This window comes from Perissodus microlepis, chromosome 7 (genome assembly GCF_051167445.1).
Source record: "Perissodus microlepis isolate ML-2025 ecotype Zambia chromosome 7, ASM5116744v1, whole genome shotgun sequence".
NCBI classification, from domain to species: Eukaryota; Metazoa; Chordata; class Actinopteri; order Cichliformes; family Cichlidae; genus Perissodus; species Perissodus microlepis.
Genome location: NC_140467.1, coordinates 16,443,593 through 16,467,840, shown reverse-complemented (window position 1 = coordinate 16,467,840; position 24,248 = coordinate 16,443,593). Strand labels below are relative to the sequence as shown.

The 24,248-nt window shown below is 39.6% G+C and overlaps 1 protein-coding gene and 1 long non-coding RNA gene across 3 annotated transcripts; both read left to right on the top strand.

Annotated features, from left to right (window-relative positions):
* The first annotated feature begins 62 nt into the window (after positions 1-62).
* On the top strand, positions 63-9,929 carry LOC146382866 (uncharacterized). Of its 2 annotated transcripts, XM_084933836.1 has the most exons (9): positions 80-299; positions 2,855-3,719; positions 4,487-4,580; positions 5,027-5,207; positions 5,324-5,338; positions 5,543-5,626; positions 8,602-8,672; positions 8,811-8,946; positions 9,044-9,929. In XM_084933836.1, the coding sequence occupies exons 1-9, from the start codon at positions 225-227 to the stop codon at positions 9,065-9,067; spliced, it is 1,545 nt and encodes a 514-aa protein (XP_084789962.1). In that variant the 5' UTR covers positions 80-224; the 3' UTR covers positions 9,068-9,929. The 2 variants fall into 2 exon arrangements, with proteins under 2 accessions (XP_084789963.1, XP_084789962.1); XM_084933837.1 differs by lacking the exon at positions 5,324-5,338 and having other exon boundaries at positions 63-299.
* A 6,975-nt stretch (positions 9,930-16,904) lies between these two features.
* On the top strand, positions 16,905-24,029 carry LOC146382865 (uncharacterized). Its single transcript, XR_014800684.1, has 2 exons — positions 16,905-18,612; positions 23,082-24,029. It is a non-coding gene; the product is annotated as an uncharacterized LOC146382865 (long non-coding RNA).
* Positions 24,030-24,248: the final 219 nt, after the last annotated feature.

The following is a 24,248-nucleotide window of genomic DNA, read 5'->3' as shown; positions in this document are numbered from 1 at the left end:
TTCCTTTTTAAGTGAGTTTTATGAATGTTTGAAGCTGGGACACTCTGTTCTCTTACGTTTCACTGACTAATGCGCACTGGACCAATCCAGGGGGGTGGTGTTCAACTCCAGCCAATGGCTGCTCATGTTATTCCTTGTCGGTGGTGGGAAGGGCAGCTGTTTGGGTTTTCTGTCACTGAGCACTCGTCCACGCTGTGGGTGCTGTAGTTTCAGCAGGGGCAGTGATGGGGGGAAACAGCCCGAGTCACTTCTGTGAGGAAGATGAAGGCGGAGGAATTACTTTTCTGAAGGGCATTCGGGTGAGTGAAGGCTTGTTTAGAGCTGTTTCCATTAGTATAGCGCACGGCTGCACAGCGCATCAGTGCAAGTCAGTGATTTCCTGTCATTCCTGTCTTAGACGCCCTTTTTGAAATTATTTTTTTTTGTTTTTGTTTTTTTCCATTTTTTTAAAGTCTGCTAAAATCACCCCGCACAAAGTCAGCGGCTTCCCTCTGGTGTAGGGGTTAAAAATAGAAAGTGCATGCTCGCCTTACATTCCCCACACGTGTGGAAGTGCTGCTTCACAAAGTCTTTAAATTCCTGTAATATCCAAAATATGGGTTAATTCTTTACGGCATCATATCTATAATTAAATCTGCTTTATTTCAGGTAAATAATGCCATTCTCAATCTGCGACCTTTATCGACCTCTATTGGTGACATTACAGTGTAACAACAGCACTTTTACTTTGGTTTGTATCAGGGGTGTCAAATATTAGACCCGCGTGCCTGAATCCGGCCAGTCTGGCCCACAGGATTGGAGTTTGTTCTTTTTTTTATTTTGGACTTTGAACTGTATTTTCATAAATTTTACAGCTTGTTCTGCTAATAAAGACAGCCCAGCCACCATTCATACTACACAGAATCAGAATATCTTTATTGTCATTGTAACAAATTAAGTGAAAGTCCCTGCGGGGTCAAGAGAAAAGGTTTAAATATAATTACAAAAGAGTAATATAAGAAAAACAGGATAGAAACTGCTATTCAGTATTTGTCTCTGTATTTGTCACCAAAGTTATAAAGTAATGGTTAATTGAAAAACAGTAAAGTTACTATTTTTCTCACTATCCACTACAGAAATTCCTTTTTTTAATCTGTCTACTGTAAAGTAAAATAAACAAATAAATAAAATAGGACATTTTCTGTGAATTAACAAAAATATTATTCTTTATAATTACCGGACTGTCTGGGCAATGACCTACCAGAACATCTTTCTGTAATTTTACGCTTTTATTTGTTACAATTTAAGCCAGAATAGTCCTGCTCAAAGATTTCTTTTATTAACTACAGCACAGTTCCTTTGTCATGTAGAAAAACATACTTCCTTTTTCTTACATTGAGATATCACAGGCATTAAGTGTGCAGTTACATTTCTTTACACTGACAGAGGGGATTTTCACCCCAATTAAAATCAAAGTGGGCTGGATGTGACCAACAGTGTAAAATGAGTTTGACATCCCTGACTTCAAAGAATAAAATTTTACTGCATGGATTGATCGCAATAAAAAACTATCCTAAAATATATAATTCTCCAGTAGGAGCTGGCTCAAGCCTCTCTAATTTTGTCAAGAAGGATCGTATTTACAGATTGTATTAAAGTGTGTCCAAATATGCAGAAGACATATTGCTAGTTGGTGTTATGTGCTGTCAGTGGGAGGCAGCATAACACCAAAAAAGTCCTGAGAAATGTGAATGATTTAAATACAGGCACTGGGGTCCTTAAATACAGCACGGTGCAAAAGTCTTGAGCCACCTGTCATTTCTTTTCTTTTTCTCTCATTTTGAAGTGGCAGGCTTAAAAAAAACTATGTAGATTAGATGACAAGCATCTGAAAGTTAAGTCCTAATAATAATTATAATAGGACACTTTTTGCTAAAGCTTCATCAGAAATGGTCTCAGTGGAAGGGTGGCTGAAATTCAAGGCCAAGTAAATTTATATAGTGATGAAGCTAAATTTGAAGTTGTAGGTTCAAATCATAAATTTAAGGAGGAGGTGAGGAGAGAAGTGTCTACAGAGCCTCCGCTGTGTAAAAGCACGGCGGAGGCTCTGTCATGGTTTGGAGCATCATTTGAGCCAGTGGTGTTTGAGATTGTGTTTTAAAAACAGCACAAGTTCTACAATTTCAATTTAAAAAACTGTCAGTTATTGTTTTGTTTGACATATCATTGGATTGATTGGCTTGTTTTCAATGCTGCAATACTGCTGGGCTTTCTATTTTCTTAAAAGTCATTAAACTTTTCCACTGATGTAGCCTTGGTCATGGTATTTGATAAGAACTCTTTTAAAAAATATATTGTTGCATAAAAGTGATAGGTTCTTCACTCTTAAACAAAGTTATATACCATTTATGCTTTCATCTTTCTCAGTAAGTGTTACTTTTTCAAAGGGCAGCAAGGCTGTACCAAAGTTGCTTCTCTGGATTTTGAATGTGTATTTATGTCACTGCCGGTGGCTGTTCAACAGACAAAAGCACAAATAAAATAACATTATTTCTCATTTGTTCTTATTCTGAATTTCTCTTAGAAAATATTAAAGGTCAGACAGTCTGAAGGTCTTTTCAATTTACAAGAAAACAAGGAGACCTATTTTCTGATGTATTTGATATACAATTCCATTGGACACTTGTTCAGTGGCACGCTGAGTCTTATGAAATAACGCTGCAGTGTTTAATGGCAGTGATGCGTAAACTTCACATTACTTACGCAAGACTTGAACCTGTGATAGAGAGCAGAGCACCAGCATGGGAAACATTTGAATTTGCTCTTTGTGGCCTGCAGGTGGCGCTTACGGTTATTCTTCTTCTTCTTTCATCAGCTGTCAGACCGAGTCATCAAGCGGATGAAGCTGTCGCCAGAGGTCGTCTCGCCGCATCTCGCTCATGCATCAAAACCAGTGGCTTCTCCAGATCCCACCTCTTCTGTGGAACACTTGTCACCTCCTCCACCTACAGTTATCGCAGCACCACCTCCTTCTCTTTCTCCTCCTTCTCAGGGTGCCACAGTTCCAACAGTGGAACCTGCTCCTGCTGTTAAGCTCATCCCGCCTCCTCCTGTGCAGTTTCACTCCTTTCCTCCAGCCCCTCCAGAGCCTGCAGCTCAAACTCCATCCACCCCTTCCCCAGGAGTCAAAGCACCTGTAGAGCCCCTTCCTCCACCCCCTGCTGAAGTCCCACCTTCTGCTGAAACCTTAATCCTACCCACGTCTGTAGAGTCATCTCAAGCATCTCTGGCTCCACCTGAACCTTCATCTCAAACACCCCCCACTATTATTGAGCCCGCTACTGTCACTCCATCTGTTGAACCTCTAGAATCTGTTACCCCATCACCTCCACCAGTAGAAACAGTCCAACTTCCACCCACGGTTGAATCTACTCCATCTGGACCAGTGGAGGAAGTGGACCAGCGGTGTCAAGTGGAGGCACCAGTCGTGGTTCCTGCTATTGATCCAGAGCCTCCATGTGCTCAATCTCCACCTCCTCCAGAGGATGCTCTAGCACCTCCAATGCTCTCTTTTGAAGAAACATCTCCATCCTGTCACTATGTGGAGCAAGCTGTTGCCCCAACTCACCCACCTCTAGCTCCACCGCCACCAACCGAGGAGTCCCCCAAGAACCCATCTGTGCCTCCTTTTGATGAGAAGGAAGTACCTGTTGTCACAACACCACCTCCACCTGTGACAGGTGAGTCTGAACCATCCTAATCTTTTGGCATTTCCAATTAGCTCTTGCGATGCTTTGAAGTGCATGACGTGGCTAAGGACATGGAGGTTAATAGGACAAACCTTATAATGTTGCTCAGTCAGATACACAAGTATGCAGAATTAAAGTCCAAATCACATGACTCTGAGGAAATGAGAGAGATACAGCTGATGAAGCATCCAAAAAGTGTAATAATAACAATAATAAACCACTTGTCTCTAAGGTGGGATTAAGATTTGAGAATGAGCATTTCCGTCTTTTGTCTGCAGGATCATTTCAGTTAACAAGAGCCGAAAGCAGCAGTTTGAAGTTTCCAAGCCTAAAATACATTACAGAGTTACAGTGTAACATCCTGAAATCTCTGAGGCAGAACATTCAGTGGAAATGACCCGAACTGTGGCGTGTGCCAGAACACGCCACCTACCACCTCAGCAGATTTGCCTCCCAGTGAGGTTCTCCGTTTCCTTGCTTCTTACTATACTGACTCTGGGAAGAAGATCAAGCACTCATATCAGAAAAATAAGTACACAGGGACACACCATTTGTTGCTTTTCTTATTACCAATGTGTAACCATTATTTCAGACCATTATTTCTGGTAGAAGTTTCATTTCAGCGTTCTAAAGCAGTGATGTTCAAGTTATGTTTGAGGCTTTCATTTGGAAAGAGTTTCAGGCTTTTAGTAGGAGTTCAAACTCAATCAGTAGATTTAACATGTTTGCAATCATTGCTTTGTTTGTTTCTTCTCAAGTGTCGGAAGACGAGTTGAGGCAGAAGCTCAAAGAGGAGATACAGAGAAGTCTGAAGGAGGAGATCGACCAGAAGAGGCAGGAGCTACAGAGGCAGTAAGGACACAAGACTGAATGTTTTACTGAGTTTTGAATCTTGCTGTCTCATTTGTCCCTTCTGATAAGATAAAAACATAACTGTAGAGGTTTGTAGTTGATCCATACCGATGCACACATTTCTGCTCAAGATGCCACATTAATTATTTAGTCACTAATTCTATTTAATAGGAAAACATTCGAATTTATTCAAAATTATTCTTTGATTTATGCAAAAATGCCATAAATCAATAATAAATATAATATTTAAATAGCAATAACAAAGATTTTAAAGTTAAACTGCAATCAAAACTTTGAATATCAGAGAATATATCCTTATTAATTAAGTACAATTATCCCAGGATATCTGCACACTTGAGCAGTTGCTGCTGATGCATTCTCAGTTGATCAGCTTATCTATTAATCAACTCTAAGTTCTTTAAAAGATGCACTTTGTGCATGTGAAGGTTGGAGGAGATGAGGGTGCAGGTTCGAGCTGAGGCGAGGGCAGCAGCTCGGGCTCGGGTGGAGGAGCAGGTGAAGAAGATTCTGGAGGCTGAGAGGGCAGCGAACACGGAGAAGCTCACAGATACTATCATGAAAGAGCGAATGAAGACGGAAGATGAGAAGCTCATGGTGCAGCTTTATGTAAGCAAAGGATGACACGCTTGACTCTGAATATGTGAGGAACTCTGCTGTAAATACAAAACTCTTTCCTCCTTTTAATGTGCTTCTTTTTCTTTCTTGCCACGTTGTTGTTTCAGTGGATGGAGCTGAAGGTAGGACGATAGAGATGCATGCATGCATGCCTCACTCTCAAACAGCTGCAAATCACAGACATGATTTGCAGCTGTAACTTTGAAAAACAGAAAAAATTGACCCAGAAAAAAACGCATGTAAATTGAGTGTCAGCCTCTACAAAATTTCAATATGACATTTTCAGAGCTGTGCTGATATCTTCTACGAATGTTACATTATCGCAGGCTCATCAGCTGGAGGAGAAGGAGAAAGAGCTGAAGAAACGAGACGCTCTCTACAAGGAACATCTTGCAAAACTCGATACAAAGGTTAGTTAACATTTTTGAGACTTGAAGTAATTCTTATATGTTTAAAGTTCTTACAGGTTTAAAGCGAGACTATGTTTTACTAGAGATGTGTCGAGTGGCCAGGGGGGGAAAAGACTGTAAACAAAAGACAACGTGTATGCCTAACTGGCTTTTTAACTAGTTTTGAAAAATTCCAGTTGTAATCTAATCTAATATGATGTATATATTACTCCAGAATCAAGGCAACCCTCAACACACAATCAGACATCAGATCTTGATAAATTAAATGTTCAACTTGAAAATCTTTACTGACATATGGTACTGAGCAAAAGTCTTGAGTCACCCCTTTTTATATTTTGCTTCTAAGGAGCCAAGCTGTCTTGTAACTTGTGTAATCTCAGTGTGTCCTTCAAAGTATTAAAGGTAACCAGAGACACTGGGGACAAAAGAGTGAGTTGTAGGCCGAAAAAGTATCTACAGCAAATGATCAAAATCTGAACATCATGTAATTAAGAAATGGGAAAAAAAATCCAACAAAGACCTGACACAGGACCTGAGTTTCATTTGGCCTTTCAGCCGTCTGCTGTTCATTGAAGCCGTGTTAGAAATGGTCTCTCTGGTGGTTGTCAAGAAGCTATTTTTAAGGCAGGAAAACAGGGAGAAAAAGATAAGCTAGATTAATTCAATTCAATTCAATTCGATTTTATTTATATAGCACCAAATCACAACAACAGTCACCTCAAGGCGCTTTATATTGTACAGTAGATCGTACAATAATAGATACAGAGAAAACCCAACAACCAAAGTGGGAAGGAAAAACTCCCTTTTAACAGGAAGAAACCTCCGGCAGAACCAGGCTCAGGGAGGGGCGGGGCCATCTGCTGCGACCTGTTGGAGTAAGAGAAGGAAGACAGGATAAAGACATGCTGTGGAAGAGAGACAGAGATTAATAGCAGGTACAATTCAATGCAGAGAGGTCTGTTAACACATAGTGAGTGAGAAAGGTGACTGGAAAGGAAAAACTCAATGCATCATGGGAATCCCCCGGCAGCCTACGTCTATTGCAGCATAACTAAGGGAGGATCCAGGGTCACCTGGTCCAGCCCTAACTATATGCTTTAGCAAAAAGGAAAGTTTTAAGCCTAATCTTAAAAGTAGAGATAGTGTGTGTCTCCTTAATCCAAACTGGAAGCTGGTTCCACAGAAGAGGGGCCTGAAAACTAAAGGCTCTGCCTCCCATTCTACTTTTAAATACTCTAGGAACAACAAGTAGGCCTGCAGTGCGAGAGCGAAGTGCTGTAATGGGGTGATATGATACTACAAGGTCATTAAGATAAGATGGGGCCTGATTATTTAAGACCTTGTATGTGAGGAGCAGGATTTTGAATTCAATTCTGGATTTAACAGGAAGCCAATGAAGGGAAGCCAAAACAGGAGAAATATGCTCTCTCTTTCTAGTCCCTGTCAGGACTCTTGCTGCAGCATTTTGGATTAGCTGAAGACTTTTCAGGGAGTTTTTAGGACATCCTGATAATAATGAATTGCAGTAGTCCAGCCTGGAAGTAATAAATGCATGAACTAGTTTTTCAGCGTCACTCTGAGACAGGATATTTCTAATTTTAGAGATGTTGCGCAAATGGAAGAAAGCAGTCTTACATATTTGTTTAATATGTGCACTGAAGGACATGTCCTGGTCAAAAATGACTCCAAGGTTCCTCACAGCGTTACTGGAGGCCAAGGTAATGCCATCCAGAGTAAGAATCTGGTTAGATACCATATGTCTAAGATTTTCAGGGCCGAGTACAATGACCTCAGTTTTATCTGAATTAAGAAGCAGAAAGTTAGCGGCCATCCAGGTCTTTATGTCTTTCAGCCCATTATCTTTACACAAGATAATGGGCTGAAAATCAGTAGCAGCAGGTCTTGTGTAGTGATGAACCCAGATTTGAATGACGTTTTTGTTTTCAAGTGATTATCAATCTGTACAGCAGGGGTCAGAAGAGAGGTTCAACAGTGACTGACTGCTCTGTCATCACTTGGAGCTGCATTTCAGCCAGTGGTGTTGGGGATTTTTGTCAAAACTGATGGAATTATGAACACAGAAAAGTACATTCAGATTTTGATCCACCATCTAGTATCATCTGGAAAGTGACTTTTCAGCATGAAAATGATCCCAAAGGCACTGCACAAAACATGCAATGACTAACCATGACTAGCACTCATGGATTGCCCCCCCAAGAGCCCACACCTGAACATTATTAAAGCAGTGTGGCATCATCTTGAAAGAGAACAGAATAAAAAGAGGCCAGGATCCAAAGAAGAGCTTTGAATGTCTTTCAAGAAATTTACAGAGCGATTCCTGAGGACAGTTGTTAGAATTATACAACTCTGTTTTCCATGTATATCTGCACATTTTGGCTATTTCCCATTTTCTTAACAAAAAAGACTTTTGCACAGTACTGCACACTGGATAATTTGTGGAGAAGGACATGAAACAACACCAGTTAGTGGAAACCAAAATTATCAAATCGTCAATCCTTTCTGGGCTTGATGTTAAAATTATTAAGTGATCCTTTAATTTTTCAGCAGTATATCTGGAACTATTTGAAACTGTTAATTACTTTCTTCAGGTATCAAATTGCACTGTAAATGCACCCGTGTGCCAATCCAAGACACAGCAGTATGCTGCGCTTTGTTTTCATTTTATTAACAGTGCCATAGGTACATGATCAAACACCTTAACAAATGTCATCACGCTTTAATTCCAACATGTCTGGATCCTAATTAGAGCTTAAACACATGTAGCACCACCTTTTACAGCTGACACCAGTGATAGAACCGTGAAGTTGAGCTAAAACATGTTTTCGGGGTCTTTAAATGCAAATTTCGGCCACTGAGGAGCCGTCACGTCCTGAATTTTTTTTGTGGGATTTTGTTGAAGCAGTTGTGATATGTTATGTTGAGGGTAACGTGTGTGTTTTTTACCACTTTGGCAGTGTGCAGAGTTTTACAAAGTCTCTGTCGAGAGCTTCCGGAAGGGCAAAGAAGAGACTCTCAGCCGTTTTACGTAAGTCAGAACACTTTAATTTGTTTATGTGTAGTATCATGTAAGCCTTATTACAGCTTTTATTTGATGTAAGTTAAGTTTGAATCATAAGAATGAGGCAAATGTTATTTAATATTATTTTCTTCATCTCTCTCTCAGTCGTTTTAACACCCAGCCAGTGTGTGGAGACTTGCAGAGTCAGATATTAAAATGCTACAAGGAGAACACGGGAAAGACTCTGTGCTGCTCGCGCATTGCCGCTGCCTACATGCAGTGTGTGGACGAAGCCAAGAAAGTACGACCCGACTTGACTTAAACACATTATTTGATTTCATACCTCTCCTGCTGTGGATCTTTATTGATCATTTTAAACCATCTCTCTCCTCTCACAGAATAAGATGAGCAAAGGCGGTTAATGTGGACCGCATCCTGGCAGACTACTGCAGCCTTTCTATGTACCCAAAGAAGTGCCAGACACATGCAGACGTTAACTAAAAGGACAATTTAGTCTGCTGCTCATCATGGGATCAAAGCAATTATATCGATGCAACAGCAAAATTAATTTTTAAGTGCTTGCTTTTTTCTTTTAAATTAAGCAAAACACAACAGACAAGCAGAACATTTGCAGACCGAGAGCCTGATTAATCATTTTACACACGTGCCTTGAAGTTATAAAAGCTGTTTATCAGAGTGTGAATGCATGAAGGAACTACTGAGTGAGAAGAGTGTAACAACGAAGAAAAAATTTAATCCATCAGTAAACCTTGATGTGGAACATAATGGTTCACGGTTAAAGAAAATATTCCTGTGTGTCTGTGTATGTGCTGCCCCCTGCTGATTTTGAGTTTACAATTTAATAAAAATGTATTACTGTGCTCATGAAATCCAGTTGATGCTCTCAGGGAGGTAAAGCAGCTGTTTTTCTGTGATATAGCTCATTACTTGTGGCAAAATTATGGATGCAAAGCAAAAAAAGAAAACACATAAACACAACATCCTGAACATCGCAAATAAGACGGAGCACTGGACAGCAGAAGTGCAGGTGCATAAACAACCTGCGTAGAAATGCTTATATGTGACAGTGGACATGTGATCATCGTTTTACCACAAATGGAAGATGGTCTCCTTTCTGCACAGTTACTTTTTATGGCATAAAAAAAATCACTATTAAGAAAATAGGTTCAAGTTTCTGTCTTGGAGGTCATTTCAAGAAAATTGGTGCAGTTTCAAGAAGTCACACCTGTCAATACAATCAATCAATAAATATGATCAATAAATTGTCAGTCAATTTATTCGCTTTTATCACATTATACTGTTATTTATTAAAGTAAGAAGTGTTTGCAAAAAAAGGGATTTTGAACTATGTCAGCTGCACATCCATGATGTGAATCTCCTGTTCCTCCACATCCCAAAGATGCTCTATTAGATTGAGATCTGGTGACTGTGGAGGCCATTTAAATACAGTGAATCCATTACTATGTTCAAGAAACCAGTTTGAGATCATTTAAGCTTTGGGACATGTTGCATTATCCTGCTGGAAACTGGCATCAGAAGATGGGTACACTGTGGCCCCACTGAGATGGACATGGTCAACAAAAATACTCTGTGGTGGCTGCGGTGTTTAAACAATGCTCAGTTGGTGCTATTTGGCTCAAAGTGTGCCAATATCTGCCCCACCATTACACCTGAAGCACAAATACAAGGCGTAAAGGATCGATTAGTTCATGTTGTTTATGCAAAGTATCACCGTTCTTCCCTATTCTGAACTTCACAGGTCAACCTGACCCCATCTAAATGTCTGTGTAGGTTCTCACCCATCCTGATCATGATAGTCTAGTGAGCTTGGAAAGAAAGAGACTGGACTTCTTTAAGCAGTGGAGCGAGGAGTGCTCAGACTTCTACACTAGAGAAACCAACCAGCCACTCCATAAATGCATAGCACAACGTAGAAGAGCCACCTCGACTGGACACGACTCAGCTGGACATCTGCATTTAAAGGTCAAAGGTCATTATTTCGAGGATGCCAGTGCTCACTTTTTGGACAGAGAAGACAGATGGTTTGAAAGAGGAGTGAATGATCTTTGAACAAAAGAGGTGGCTTACAACACCAACTGTCTGCCATCTGCGGTGCAGTTTTGAGATCCCTTCCCAGATGCTTCAACCTCAACTCACGTGATCTCAATGGGTCACATGATAGGGTGAGGCAAGGTATCACGACGGTTACGCCCAAAACCTCTGCTAATAATGACCCACACTTTTTTCCACACCTCGCCTCATGTTGAGGCACGTGATCAATACTTAATCCCACTATGGATTAAGTCCCTGGGACTCTCCACCATCTCCAAACTTAAAGAAGTCCAGTAATTTCTTTCCAAACTCCTGAGACTGACCCAGCAGTATAAAAACAGGAGAGAGATGAAGTTGCTTTAATTACTTTGCACACAAAGTATATGAAGAACTGGAAATATATATTTGGTCATACACTAAATGATCTAAAAATTGATACCTGTACAGCTGAAGCGACTGATTTTGGTGTTTTCACAGCAGCTGTTTTGATACTGGTTTAGAGAACATGTATAAATGCATCTAATTTAACAAACCATTGTAGTCAAATACAAAATAGCTCCTCTTCAGTCAACTACAAATTTTACATTAATGAGCAATAATAATTCAATATAAAACTAGATAAAAAGGGAAATACTTAAAAGCGTATCAGTAAGCTACTTCAAAGACATGGTTAGTTACATTTAGAAAAGCCTCTGCGTCATCAGTTTCCAGTTTTGTGTTACTTGGATCCTAATTTTGGTTAAAACCGCAAAGCATCTAAATCAAGGCCTGGTGTTCGTGTCTGCTAAGATGTTTCTCGTGTGATCTAAGGTACACCGTGTTCTGCTTCATCTGAGGAGGAAGTGGCTGTTTGCACGCGTGCTTGGTTTCTGCGCGGTTGCAGAGACTTGTCAAGCGAAGAGTTTACATGCAAAGACTGGATAGGATGAGGAAGTTTGTGACTACATTCTGTATTGTTTGTTTTTTATGCTTAACAACCAAAGAATGCTTCATTTTCAGTTCTGAAAATAACTCTTAACGTCTCACCCCCTCACTGTCTTTCAAAGCCAGGAAAATAAAACAGAAGTGAAGCTGTGGTCTCCTCGGCAGATCTGACGTCAGCTTCTCTCATTGGCCACAGAGGAAGCGGTGGCCAACTTACTAACATTTGTCTGTGGCTTGTTGCGTTTATGCACTAGTGCAGTGTGTGCTTGTGTGTTAAACATTATGTAACTGCATTTCAGTCGCTACTGTACATCTGTGACTACTAACACTGGTCTGGATGTACTTTTTTTGTTTTTCACCTAGTAAAATGTTTATTCACTCAACTACAAAAAAATGATCTCATGAAATATTAACTGACTAACTATTTAACTCATTGTTTGACAGTTAAATATAAACATATTTGGGAGGGTTTTTTTTATCACTGCTGCAATAATTTTCTCTTTTGCACGTTGCAAAACGGTGATATCCAACATTTGCATGAGCTATTTTTTTTTTACAGCTGAGTCACACTGTGTTCAGATTCAGAGGTTTTATTATTGTGACTCATAATAAAACCTCTAGAGTAAAGCTCCCTCACACACACAGAAATTCAATCAGAAATCTCCAAGGAGACGGATAAAGAGACGATCAATAATCACATCAGTAGCTATTCAAGCTTCTTGGGATCTTTCAAAATTGCAGGACAGTTTCTTCCCTTCCTGTGAATTTGGTATTTTTCTCTTGTCCCAACTTCTTGATAACCAGATTGTGTGTTCCTATAAGGCCGCAGCCTTTTTTGAGCCACGGACCAGTTTATGTCTGACAATATTTTCATGGACCAGCCTTTAAGGTGTCGCAGATAAATACAACAAAATAAAACCAGTACCAGTAACAAAAAAAAGAAGATTTTTTCATAACACACTGGAAAAGTCCCAAGGAAACAGAGTTAACGATAAAAACAATTAAAAAAATAACGATAAAAACCCTGAAAACCATCAATTTCACACCCGAACCTCAACTCTCACGGCCTGGTACCGGTCCGTGGCCTGGGGGTTGGGGACCGCTGCTATAAGACAAGATAAAACATAAAAGTATAAATCCACTTATGTGTTTTTATTTTGTTCAATTATACACATTTCTTAAGTCCATTTTATGTATGTATATATATGTATTTGTTTATTTATTTATTTTGCTGTTGTTGGGGCCTAAATTGTCCTCCACTTCTGGAATGACCTTTGTCAGTATTCATCCCTACCTGCAATCATGGCTGCAAACTCTCCTTTTATTAAGGATGGATAAAATTGCTATTTGTTACATAAAAGATGTGATTTATCATTTTGGTTTGGTTCAGTGTCACAAGCTCAAATGCTACAAGCCACATTCGTCAAACTGCAGAAACACTGCAGTTTGCAACTAATAAAGGTTCAACTGAGCATTTAAATACTTGATAAAAGATCCAGTGCCAGGAACTGTTGCTATGACAACTCAATGTTAAACTGAAGATAATCAGAGTTGATGTGATGTTTTTCATTCATTCAATGTGAAGCGATGGAGCGGATTTAATTGTTTTTCTATCTGAATAACAGAGAAAAAAAATCAAGGTGTTTAAGAAAGTAGCATATATTTTTATTCTACTGAAAAAAATTCCTTCAGGAAATTGATATAATTGTTTATAAATATAAATGTTTAAAAATCAATCAATAATGTCCTGCTGGTAATAGTAATACTTCCATGGGCATTTAGGAAAGCCGTACCATAGTATTGCTGTACATTAAAATTTAAATACAACTATTATAGTGTCAGAACTGGTTTGGAAAAGGCTGTTTTCTAATTTGCTAATGTTGGTTTTGTAGTGTCTTCAAAAAGAAATATCTAATTGCATGTTTTTTATATTAAGACTTGAATAAAAGCACTCTTCACACAAGAAATCTCTGGCTTTGAAATCTTTCATCTTTCTGCGAAATGATGAATACATGTGGATTTCTCTGAAGGACATGGGGCCTTTGGAACTAGGGAGGTGAGTCAGGTTGTTAGGGAGCTGGGTGCAATAAAATAAAGAGAAGAAAAATGAGGTTTGTGTGTGCAAATGTGTGTGTGCGCCCAGGCAGTATCTCATTCCACATAGAAAAGCCCACCTCTGTAACCCAATCACCCACTCAGTGTTACCAAATAATACGTCATATTACACCTACGTGAAGACGTAGCAACTGGCTGGCATATTGTCTTCATCAGCCTCACATCACAACTTATCATTGAAAACATGTTTAAAAAAATTTTAATATTGGTTGCTCCTTTGAAAGGAAACTGTTCGTCTCTTTTGCTGCTGTCATGAGAGTTGTGCGTGTGGCTGAAATTAAAAAGATGCTACGGAACTGAAGGTCTGCATGAAAGTCAATTTACTTTTAATGTAAAACATAAGTATAAGTAAATATATCCATTTACGATCCCTAGGGAATATTACATGTGAGTTTTGATGGAGGTGAGTTATGTAATCCTGTAATTTTCTTTGATAGTGATTGTTACCAAGGATGTCTGAACCCTTTATACTACTCGATAAGCATAGTTGCGTAACTCTGGGTTTTTATATGTTGGGGTTTTTTTATACTCTTGTTACCTTGGCCACTGGCCTTAAATTGTGTTTGACGTCTGTTCATATATAATACAAATCCATTTTCAGTGCACAGAGACATACAGTAACCCCATATCGGTGCCTGTTATTCAACTATTCTTTTAATGTATTCATCCATTTCTCTCCAAAGGACATGTGGAGAGGAAAGAACATGTCAACAACCCATCTTCACCTCTGCCTGTGCTGACATCCCATATTCATCCATCCTGTCATTGTTCAATGACGCTGTCCTTTTCACCCCCGTTTATCCTTTCCACACCCACGCCACCTTCACCAGCAGCCACAGCTCACTTTGAATTTTCAGCACGAATTTCCAGCCACTTGGTGGCAGCAATAACGGATTACACTGACATATAAATGTTTGTTTGTTTTTTAACACACCCACTAGGTACGCTCCTTCTTTTACATGTGTTTGAATACTAACCTGTTTCTGAAGGATTGTTCAAATTCTTAGCTGCTTAATGCTCGACTATTCTCAGCAGCTTCTATGGTGTGTGTAAGCTTATAAAGGAAGTTCAGCTCAGCTGAGCTTTCTTTGCATTTAACCAGTAATGAGCTGGTTAAAATTATAACAGTAAAATGCAACACTTGCAAATAAAACAAGAGATTATAAGAGATGAATACTGTCAAAAATCACACAAATCTGTAAAATACAGATTTTAATTCCAGTTAATTATGTTAATGCTAAGTGCTGCCGTTTATTTTTCATGTGGCAGCTGCCGATTTAATAATAATAATAATAATAATAATAGGCTTGTAAAGCACATTTTAAAACATACAGTTACAAAGTGCTTCAAAGTTTGGATGAAAACACATTAAGCATAATTGTACATGTAAACTGAGTCTAAACACACAGTCTTTCATTCATTCCTGCACAAGCACTCCAATATAAACATCAGAAGAACAAAAGGCCACAAATAATGGAAGAAAGATTAAGGAAAAGCTAGCCTATTATAAAGTGTTGTCAGGAGTCATTTACTGTTAAACAAACCATAGATTTAGCAAAGATAGGCCGAGGAAGGCTGCTCCAAAGCAGCAACAACATCACCTCTGGTTTTTAAATAAGAGCATGGAACATTTCGAAGATAATGTGTGAGGTTGGCTGTAGTTATAAGGTCTCAGTAGCTCTGCTATATATAAGCAGGAGCCTGCCCATGTAGGGCTTTATACATTATTGATACCATTTTAAAAATGTATTCTAAATTATAGTGGAACACAGTGTAGAGTAAGGAGGACTGGGAGATTGACGTGACATGTGGGTTAAAATAATTAAAATCCGAGAAAATTCAATCTAGTGTTTAGTAGAATTTCCACATTATTGAGTGTCAGTAAAGGTTTAATTTTTGCTATGTTTCTTCACGATACAGTCAGTCATTTTTTTGAGGTTATTTAATAGAAAAAAAAATTATATTGTACTCATAAATATACATTGACTAGTGTGTGATTATGACTTCCAAGAAACTAATGAAATCTTATAAACTTAGAATTAATCAGGTGGAAGTACATAGGAGCGAGTGCCACTCTGTAGAAGCAACTATGTAGCCCCCGCAAGATCTATTTCACTAAATGAACGGGTCAAATTGAACAAACTGAACAGAACTGAGAAGAGACTATCCAAATAAAACAGGAAGTAATGATTACTGAGAGCAAGACTAAGAGATACAAGATAGACACAGAAACAGAAGAATGTGGAGATAAGCCTGAGGGGACAGAATGGGGACGCAAAAACAGCACAAACAACCTCCCATTAACTTAATGCACAGATAACTGTAACATAACCAGAACACCAGAACAAAAAAACAGAATGTCAACAATACTCAAGACAGAACTGTAATTCAAAGACAGTCAAAACTAGACAACCCTAAAACTCAAAAATCCTGGAACAGGAAGTAACCAAAAGACAAATAGCTAACGCCAAGCCAAAGACTAATACTAAACATGATGCCAGAGACAGGGAAACACAGAGGGCGTGAAATGTAGCAACTATGACTGACTCATTACAAAACCATGGAACCACTACATGTTTATAGCTTCCTGCTCCAGAAAAATGAAACAAAAAAGAGTTTACTTTACAATAAACACAAGAAATGTGTCATCCATCCTCCTATTTAACCTAGTAGGTGTTATTCCAGATGGCACTAGGCTTCTATGGATAGGTCTGAATCACCAGTCAATCTGACATACACTTCTTTGAACTGTGGGAGGAAGCTGGAGTACACTGAGAGAACCCAAGCAGGCCCAGGAGGCCCAGCTGACCAGAAGCTAATTTTGTGGGACTTTCTTCACTGATCAGCGGTCTTGTTTTGCTTTCTCCTCTCCATCTTTGCACATGACAGCACGCCCAAAGTTAATCCAAATTTTGGCATCAGGTCTCCGGAGCTGTTAGAAAACATGGAATTAAGGGGTTAAATCGAGCGAGGAATACCAGTGAGTGCATTTCTAAAAATGTCACTCTCCTGCTTCAATTTCACTTCTTGTTCTTGTTTCCTAAACAAATATAAATGCAACTGATTTTCAGAGAAGTCAGTTTATTTGGATAAACCCATAGCATGAGGTGTAATGATTGGATCAACATGCCCCGGTCATCATGACTTCATAATCTACAGGGAACCAGTTTCACTATGCCTTATGTCTCTAAAGCTGCTCTTCAGTTGTAAACAGAGTGAGAGAGATAGAGCGAGAGAGAGAAGAAGGAAGAGAAACGGAGAGTGCATCAGAGCGAGGAGAGATATTTTCAGTCTCGCTGTCTTTATAGCAGAGCTTTCCTCCGGTGAGGCGGCTGGTGAGGATTAGGGATCTACGTCGGTCAGGAGGTTGGATTGAGAGCAGGAGATGGCTGTGGGACGATACACATCCAGAGGTATTCGTTGAAATGCTGGGGCTGTTTATTCAACTCAGGATAGACGGATGGAGGAAAGTGAATGAGGTGGGAGGTAAAAGGCAGAGTGAGTAAAAACAAGTGCTTATATTGTGTAGGTGGATGCTGGATTGATGACAGCTGGATCAAAATGTGGATGTTGTTGTAGTGAGTGAGGGGGAAGAGGAGGGTTTTACGGTGAAATCAGGGTGAGAAGTGAATGTGACTCAGACCTTTCAGCCACTTCCGTTGGCATCTTCAGGATGGAAAGATCAAAGGAGGAGATGAACGAGTCATGTTGTGGTCAGCTGACTCACAACGGAGGAATGGATACTGGGAAAAGGAAGCTTGGTCATGTGGTCTGGTGTTCCAATATGCATGCGCACGAGTTTACTACGCCGGAAGAGCAATTATCCTGTTTCCCGTCAAGCCAGAGGAATGCAGAGTGAGATTCCCGGTCTGTGAGTCGTGCCCTCTCACCTGTCACCTCCATATGGATCCTATTTCATCCTTTCCCCTTCCCCCCACAGCCAGGGAATTTCCCAGCTTGTGTGGTTCTCGTCACGGAGGAAGTTAGAGCGCCTCGTTTGCTCAAGCCTGTTTTTTCTGTTAATGATAGGATACTTTATGTTGTGGTTAGTTTAACAGGGCTGTGTTCCTCTGTTTTTCACCGCACACAATTTAATTTGCCAATTTGCAGGTCAGGAATCCAGCGGAGGCCTAAACTGGAAGGGAAAAAAATTACTCTATGTGTGGTATTTTCACAGCATTCTACATTTGGCCCCAAACAACCATGGAGGAGATCAATCTATGGATTTATGTGGATGAAGTGCGCATATAGAGTAATCGCTTGTTGGTGCTGGCTAGTCCAAGGATGCTTTGTCATGCTGGGTGTGTAATGTTTGTGTAATGTGTGTGTGAGCTCTTTGGTAGCAGCTACTGTCGATTTTTTATGAAGGTTTTTATCATGTGGGAACACGTTTGTAAAGCTTCCAAGACATTTCTATTCTCCCTGTTTACGTCTTTCATAAATTACTGTAAATATAAATATGAATAAAGTGTAGCTTGTCTTTGCGCGCGTGCGTGTGTGTGTGTATGTGTGTGTGTGTGTGCCTGTGTTTGTGTGGAGCCCGCGTTGACTCACAGTTACAATAATGACTCTGGCAGCAGAGTGGATGAACAGCTCATACTGACTGTAAAAAGAGAGAAAAAGAAGGAGGGCTGAGCTCACAGCGGCATCTCCATCTCATAACTCCTCTGTCGCTCATCAAGCTCTCACACACTTACGCAGAGAGAAGACAGCCCTGAGGAGCTCAGAACCTACAGTACAATATAATACAGGACGCCTCAGTACGGGACAGGAGTGGCTTTAAACCGGAGAAGCGAGTATGAAAACGTCTTCAAGGAGGAAGTCATTCACTGTGCCGCAGGTGACTGGCGACTCGGTAAGTGTTTGTGTTTATTCCTGTGCTTATGTATTTGTTCTTTTTATTCATATATTTATTTTAATTTGCGTGTTATGAAGACACAGATATCATTTTAACATGCTGACCTTATGTCTTGTTACTGTGTTATTTTGCGTAATGGTTCTGGTTGTTACAGAAAATGACTTAGCAGTTTCATTTTCACTCAACTTTTAAACCACAGTAAGCCACAATCTTTCACTTTTTTATCTTTCCAAGCTTTAATGATTACCATCAAGTGAAAAAGAACAAGTCCATTAGGGCAATAGTTGACAATTTATCTGCACTTTTTCCGGGATGAGAACCAGCCCAGAATTTGGGAATTGTGTAAAATTTCTATCTTTGGTTTCTGTCTAGTAAACGCAAAGGCAGTGAGTATCATAAGGTCCTCTGCCTCTGAGCCACTGCTGAGAAACTCTTTCTCTCTGTTGCTTCATCATTACTCGCAAGAAAACGGCTCAACATCCAACCTTGACGCTGAATTATTCTGGATGTTTGTCTGCTCTAAACTTTCTCCTGCTTTCATAGCTAGATATTACACTTCTGAACGTCAGGTGACCACACCTGGATTCTGTCCTACATTGGCGGAGGTATATATATAGCTACAGAACACTCCCTACAAACCTCATTCTGTCATTTAAGTCCGGTGTGCGATGAAGCCTTCTTTTGTCTGTGCAGTCCCGGATCTCAGGCAAAGAAATAAAGGTCCAGAATAATTAACAGCACACTAGCAAGTCTTTAAAATCCCCCTGTTAGTCATCCTACCTATAGCAAATGATAGTAGGAATAGCTGTGTTTCTGTGTTATTCCTTTGCACTCGTTGTCATGCTGAGGCTCATATATATGCATGGATAATCAATGATCACCATTGTTTGTGTTTAAAAAAAAAAGCCCAGGACACTTCTAAGTTTAACCCTTTCACGTGTCACGTCAGCATTTGTTAACAGGTCATTCATTTGATCGCTTCAAGCAGTATCAGAAAACTCATAGCTATGTCACACCAGTGGTTAGTACTGTGCCCTCTAAACAGGGTTTGATTGACGTCACCCTCAGTCCTCAGACGGCAAAAAGTTCTGATCAGCCTGATGCTCATGTTTTGCTAATCTTAATGTAAGATTACATTAAATCTAATCTTAAAATATCTGATAATGAGCCTCTGTCTGAAACAAGCCAGAGCTCTTCTCCTTCCTCCACCTTTCCTCTGATTGGTTTGCCCCCTGTAAACAGAAGATTTTAACAGCTGCTGGGTGGGGCTTTTGTGGGAGAGGCATGCCCCTGAGGTCTTCATATTAGCAGTATCTTCACTCTGTAACAGTCTAAAGCCTGATCTTTTGACCCCCACCAATTACCTCTACATACAATTCAATTTTATTTATATAGCGCCAAATCACAACAACAGCTTTATATTGTAAGGTGGACCCTACAATAATACATACAGAGGATAATCAACCAATAAACAATCAAATGACCCCCTATGAGCAAGCACTTTGGCGACAGTGGGAAGGAAAAACTCACTTTTAACAGGAAGAAACCTCCAGCAGAACCAGGCTCAGGGAGGGGCGGGGCCATCTGCTGCGACTGGTTGGGGTGAGAGAAGGAAGACAATGAAGTAATTATTATAAACTGCTATTTATTATAAGCAACCAATGTAACAGTGCGCAGACTTTTAAAAAAGATGATAGGTCTTCTTTAATAATTGAGTTTATACATATATAACATAAAATATCCATGCACATCCATGAAAGAGTTAAGTATTCACAGGCTGTAACTGGGCCAGGAAGTGGATGAACTAGTCTTCAGTGTTGTATTTTTAAGCAGTCAGTGATGGTTTTCCTTACCAGTTTTCTGAATCCTAAAAGACCCCTTGGGTTCCTATCATACTTCTTTCTCATTGTCTTGGAGTAATAATCTGACATGTTGGAATTTGTGTTTACTCACTGCCTTGCCTAGAGTTAGATGCGAAGATCAATAGCATTCTCAACCCAATCTGGTAAAGGTTAAGCTGCAGCAACCAGTGAGTTATCCATTACTGGAAACAGGGTTGGGTTTAATGTTAAACCCCTGCTGGCGTACGTTTGATAACATCTGAGCAAAAACAATGATTCAACAGGAATTTTTCAACTGTTTTCCTTTAAAACAGAGTACCTTAATGTGAAATAAATACTTTAAAAGACTGATTTAAATCAACTTTCAGTTTGATTTACGTCACTCTGAACTTCAGAATTGTCAAATTCATCAGATGCTATTTCAGGAACTCAAATATCAGATCCTCCGTGTTTGTGTCACCTCCGTCCCTCATCCCTGTGCCTCACCAGCACATAATTGCAGATGTTTCTGGGGTTATGCCTTCCACTAGTAAGGATAATTTCTTGCCCTTTAACTGAACTCGCTTAAGGGTGCTGAGGATATTTCACCTGAAGCCACAGCACCTTCAGGAAGCACTTAGTAGAATGACCCCTTCACATCGTTCTTCCTCCCTGAATCAAGCAGAGTCTCCCCTGACTTATTCTGCGCATTTTAGAGTGATGTCAAAATGACTCATTCTTGCTTTATATTCTGAGACAGCAGATGATATCAGGTAAAAGGACTGGGGAAATGAAAGATGCACTGATGACTACTGTTTCTTTGGATCCTCAGTCACCACCACAGTTTGGTGACACAGAGGATTTACGAAGAATTAGAATTCATTTCCTTTGTCTTTATTCATCCATGAAAATTTCTTTTCATGATGTGGGAAGATTGCACAGAGACTAATCTTTCCCTTCATTGAAATCAAGCATTATTTTACTCTCCAGCTTTGTGTCTCTGCTTGTTGCTCCATATGTTCAGTGGGATTTGACGAGGTGTGATGAACTTCACCCCCTTTAAACTGACGTTCAAATGAAACCATCTGAGAACGAACATGACTCAGAGCTTCATAGCTTCTGTGGTTGAAACATTATTATAAGACCTGCTAGACCTGCTGCATACCTTTATGGTGCACGCTTAATTTCAGCTGTTTATTGTGCTTGGTTCAGATACTGAAAACAAAGTCTTGACACTTTAACCCTATAAGAAAGCTGAATAGAGGATTGTCTCTATCCTATTGTTCTATCCCTACCCTGAGAAAGTTACCCAACCTGCTTCTGTGTAATTACTTAATCGCATCCCACATTTAAAGGAATAGTTACACATTTTGCATTTGTCAATTATGTTTCTGAAAGACAAACGAGAACATTGATTGGCCTTCACCTCTCTTCACTGTAAAGATGAATCTATAGGGGATAGTTTAGTTTAGCACAGCTTACCATACAGAAACCAGGAGAAACAGCAAGGTTTGCACTTTCCTACTCATACAGAGATTCAAAACTCAGCCATCATGACACCACCCACTGTTTAATGGAGGCCTGTTGTAAAGCAGTTGCTATCTTGGTGTTTTGAAACTAGATGCGAACTCTCTGAGAAACCATATGGTTGTCAGTAACAGCACACACTGCTTTACTATCTTTTTGACTCAAATTGGGATCGTAATTTTCCAATGCTGGGTTCAGTAAAACTTGAAATTAGCAATTGAGAACATTTGGGTTTACTGTTCGTTCTATAGCCACAGGAGTCGCCCCCTGCTGGCTGCTAAAAAGAATGCCTTTGCATTATCAGCCTGAGCATAGACAGTAAAAGTGAAATTTGGTACAAACTCCACCATAAAACCTCCATCAGGGAGATCCAACATGTTTTCAGCATCATTTGTTGTTGGGCAAATTTCACAAAATCATGTAAAGAGATGGAACAGGTGTGAAAAGGAACAGTTGTTGGTGTGGATGTGGGTGTAGATATCTTTCTTTAACACTGTGAGCTATGAGGGCCTTTCACATAGCACTGTACTTTCCAAGTGCATTTCTAGTTAGCCTACTCTTTGGTTTACATACAAATGAGATACAATACTTCACTTGTTCAATTAAGAGGTGATTATTTTTAAGCTTCACACAAACCCAGTGTATGTTTTGGCTTTATTTTAAAAGGAGTCTGTTACACTCATTTCTAATTTATAATCTCTACTAGAGGAACTTTGCATGACTTTCAAAATAGGCAGTTCAAAATAATCTTTTTCTGTTCTTCTGTTTCCAGCAGTCTGCGCTTTTGGCTCAGAGGTTTTATTTGTATAAACACTCGCCTCATTATTTGAAGCTTTGTTCCTGTGTAACAGGAGCATCGACTAATACAGTGGTTTTCAAAACATTTTTTCTTGATTGCCCTCTTAAGAAATCAAAAAAGTTTACATCCTACGTCTTAGTTCAAGAACCACTGTCTAGATTATAATCAGAAATGTCCTAAAAAGCCAGATTTAATGTTCAAAAGTAGCATTACTGATGTGTAAATATCGCCTGTGTTATCATTCTTTATTTTCATGCATTTCATGATGCACAGTGTGACGTTGGTCAGCAGCCTGATTCAGATTTTTTTGTCGTTTGCAGCAGAGGTCTGCACAATCAGGTAGGTGGAACACCAGGAGGCACCCAGGAGTTTCCAACCAGCTTTGCTGAGGTAGTTTCTCCAAAAACATCCCTTCGGATCCGAGCTAAATTCCTTGCACCACTTCTGTCATGGCTCTAGCCGGCTGTGTAACCACACCCTCTGGTGTTCATCTGGGAAATTAGCAACTGAACAAATACAGCCAGCTTCCGTCCTCAAACAGCAGCAGTCTTTGAGCTACACCTGCATCCACTTTGCTACAGGAAGCTTGCCAGGCCATGAATATACAAGAATGTCCTTTTCTGTATTAAACCTATTAACGGTGTCAATCAGAAGACTTGTTGAGTAAAGAACTGCACTCAGAAACTGATTTCATTTGGTGACGTAGATGTTTGTACACAGTCTCTAGCACCATATGAAATCAGTGTTCTGGGAGGTGGACTATCAGACTCTGTACATGAATAAACTGAAATATGATGCCATGAAAGTAGGTCGCATTTGTTTGAATTGCATCTGGTTTCTACAGCCTCGCTGCTCAAAGCTGCTGACTGGCTTCTTAAGTCTTCATCAAAATTGTGCCTCAATTCTTCTGTGAACTCTTTCCCCTGATGGTAAATGTATTATTGAACTTCTGATTTTGTTAAATAAAGATAAACTTATATTTTGTGGTTATAAAGAATGTAATTTTTTTAAATGGGTTTTTGTATTGTGTTTAATAAAGGTAAAGATCAATAAAGCACACACAAGCAGCTACTGCCTATGTTCTGAAAGAGATAATTATATCATTGATTAAAGTTTCAGTTGCACTCCATGTTTCTCATTTCTATGTGAAATTAGTTGAAACGACTGGTGAATGGTGTCCAAGTGAGGACTTGTTAAAGATATTTACCATTTAGATGCCTTAAAGTCATTTAACAATAATGTCTTTAATAAAGTAAAAGTTAAATTAAGGTTTCATGGATGAAATATTGGGTTTGGGTTTGATTCTCTTCTCTCCCTGGGCACATCTGTGTGGAGTTTGAATGTTCCCTGTGTTTCCAAAGAGCAGGACTCCTCTGGGTGACAATGCTTTGTTCATACAAGGAGTCAGAGGAGAATGGCCAGACTGCTTTGGGCTGATATTACAGCAAAAGTACCTAAAATAACAAGCCAAGGGGTGCAGAAGAGCA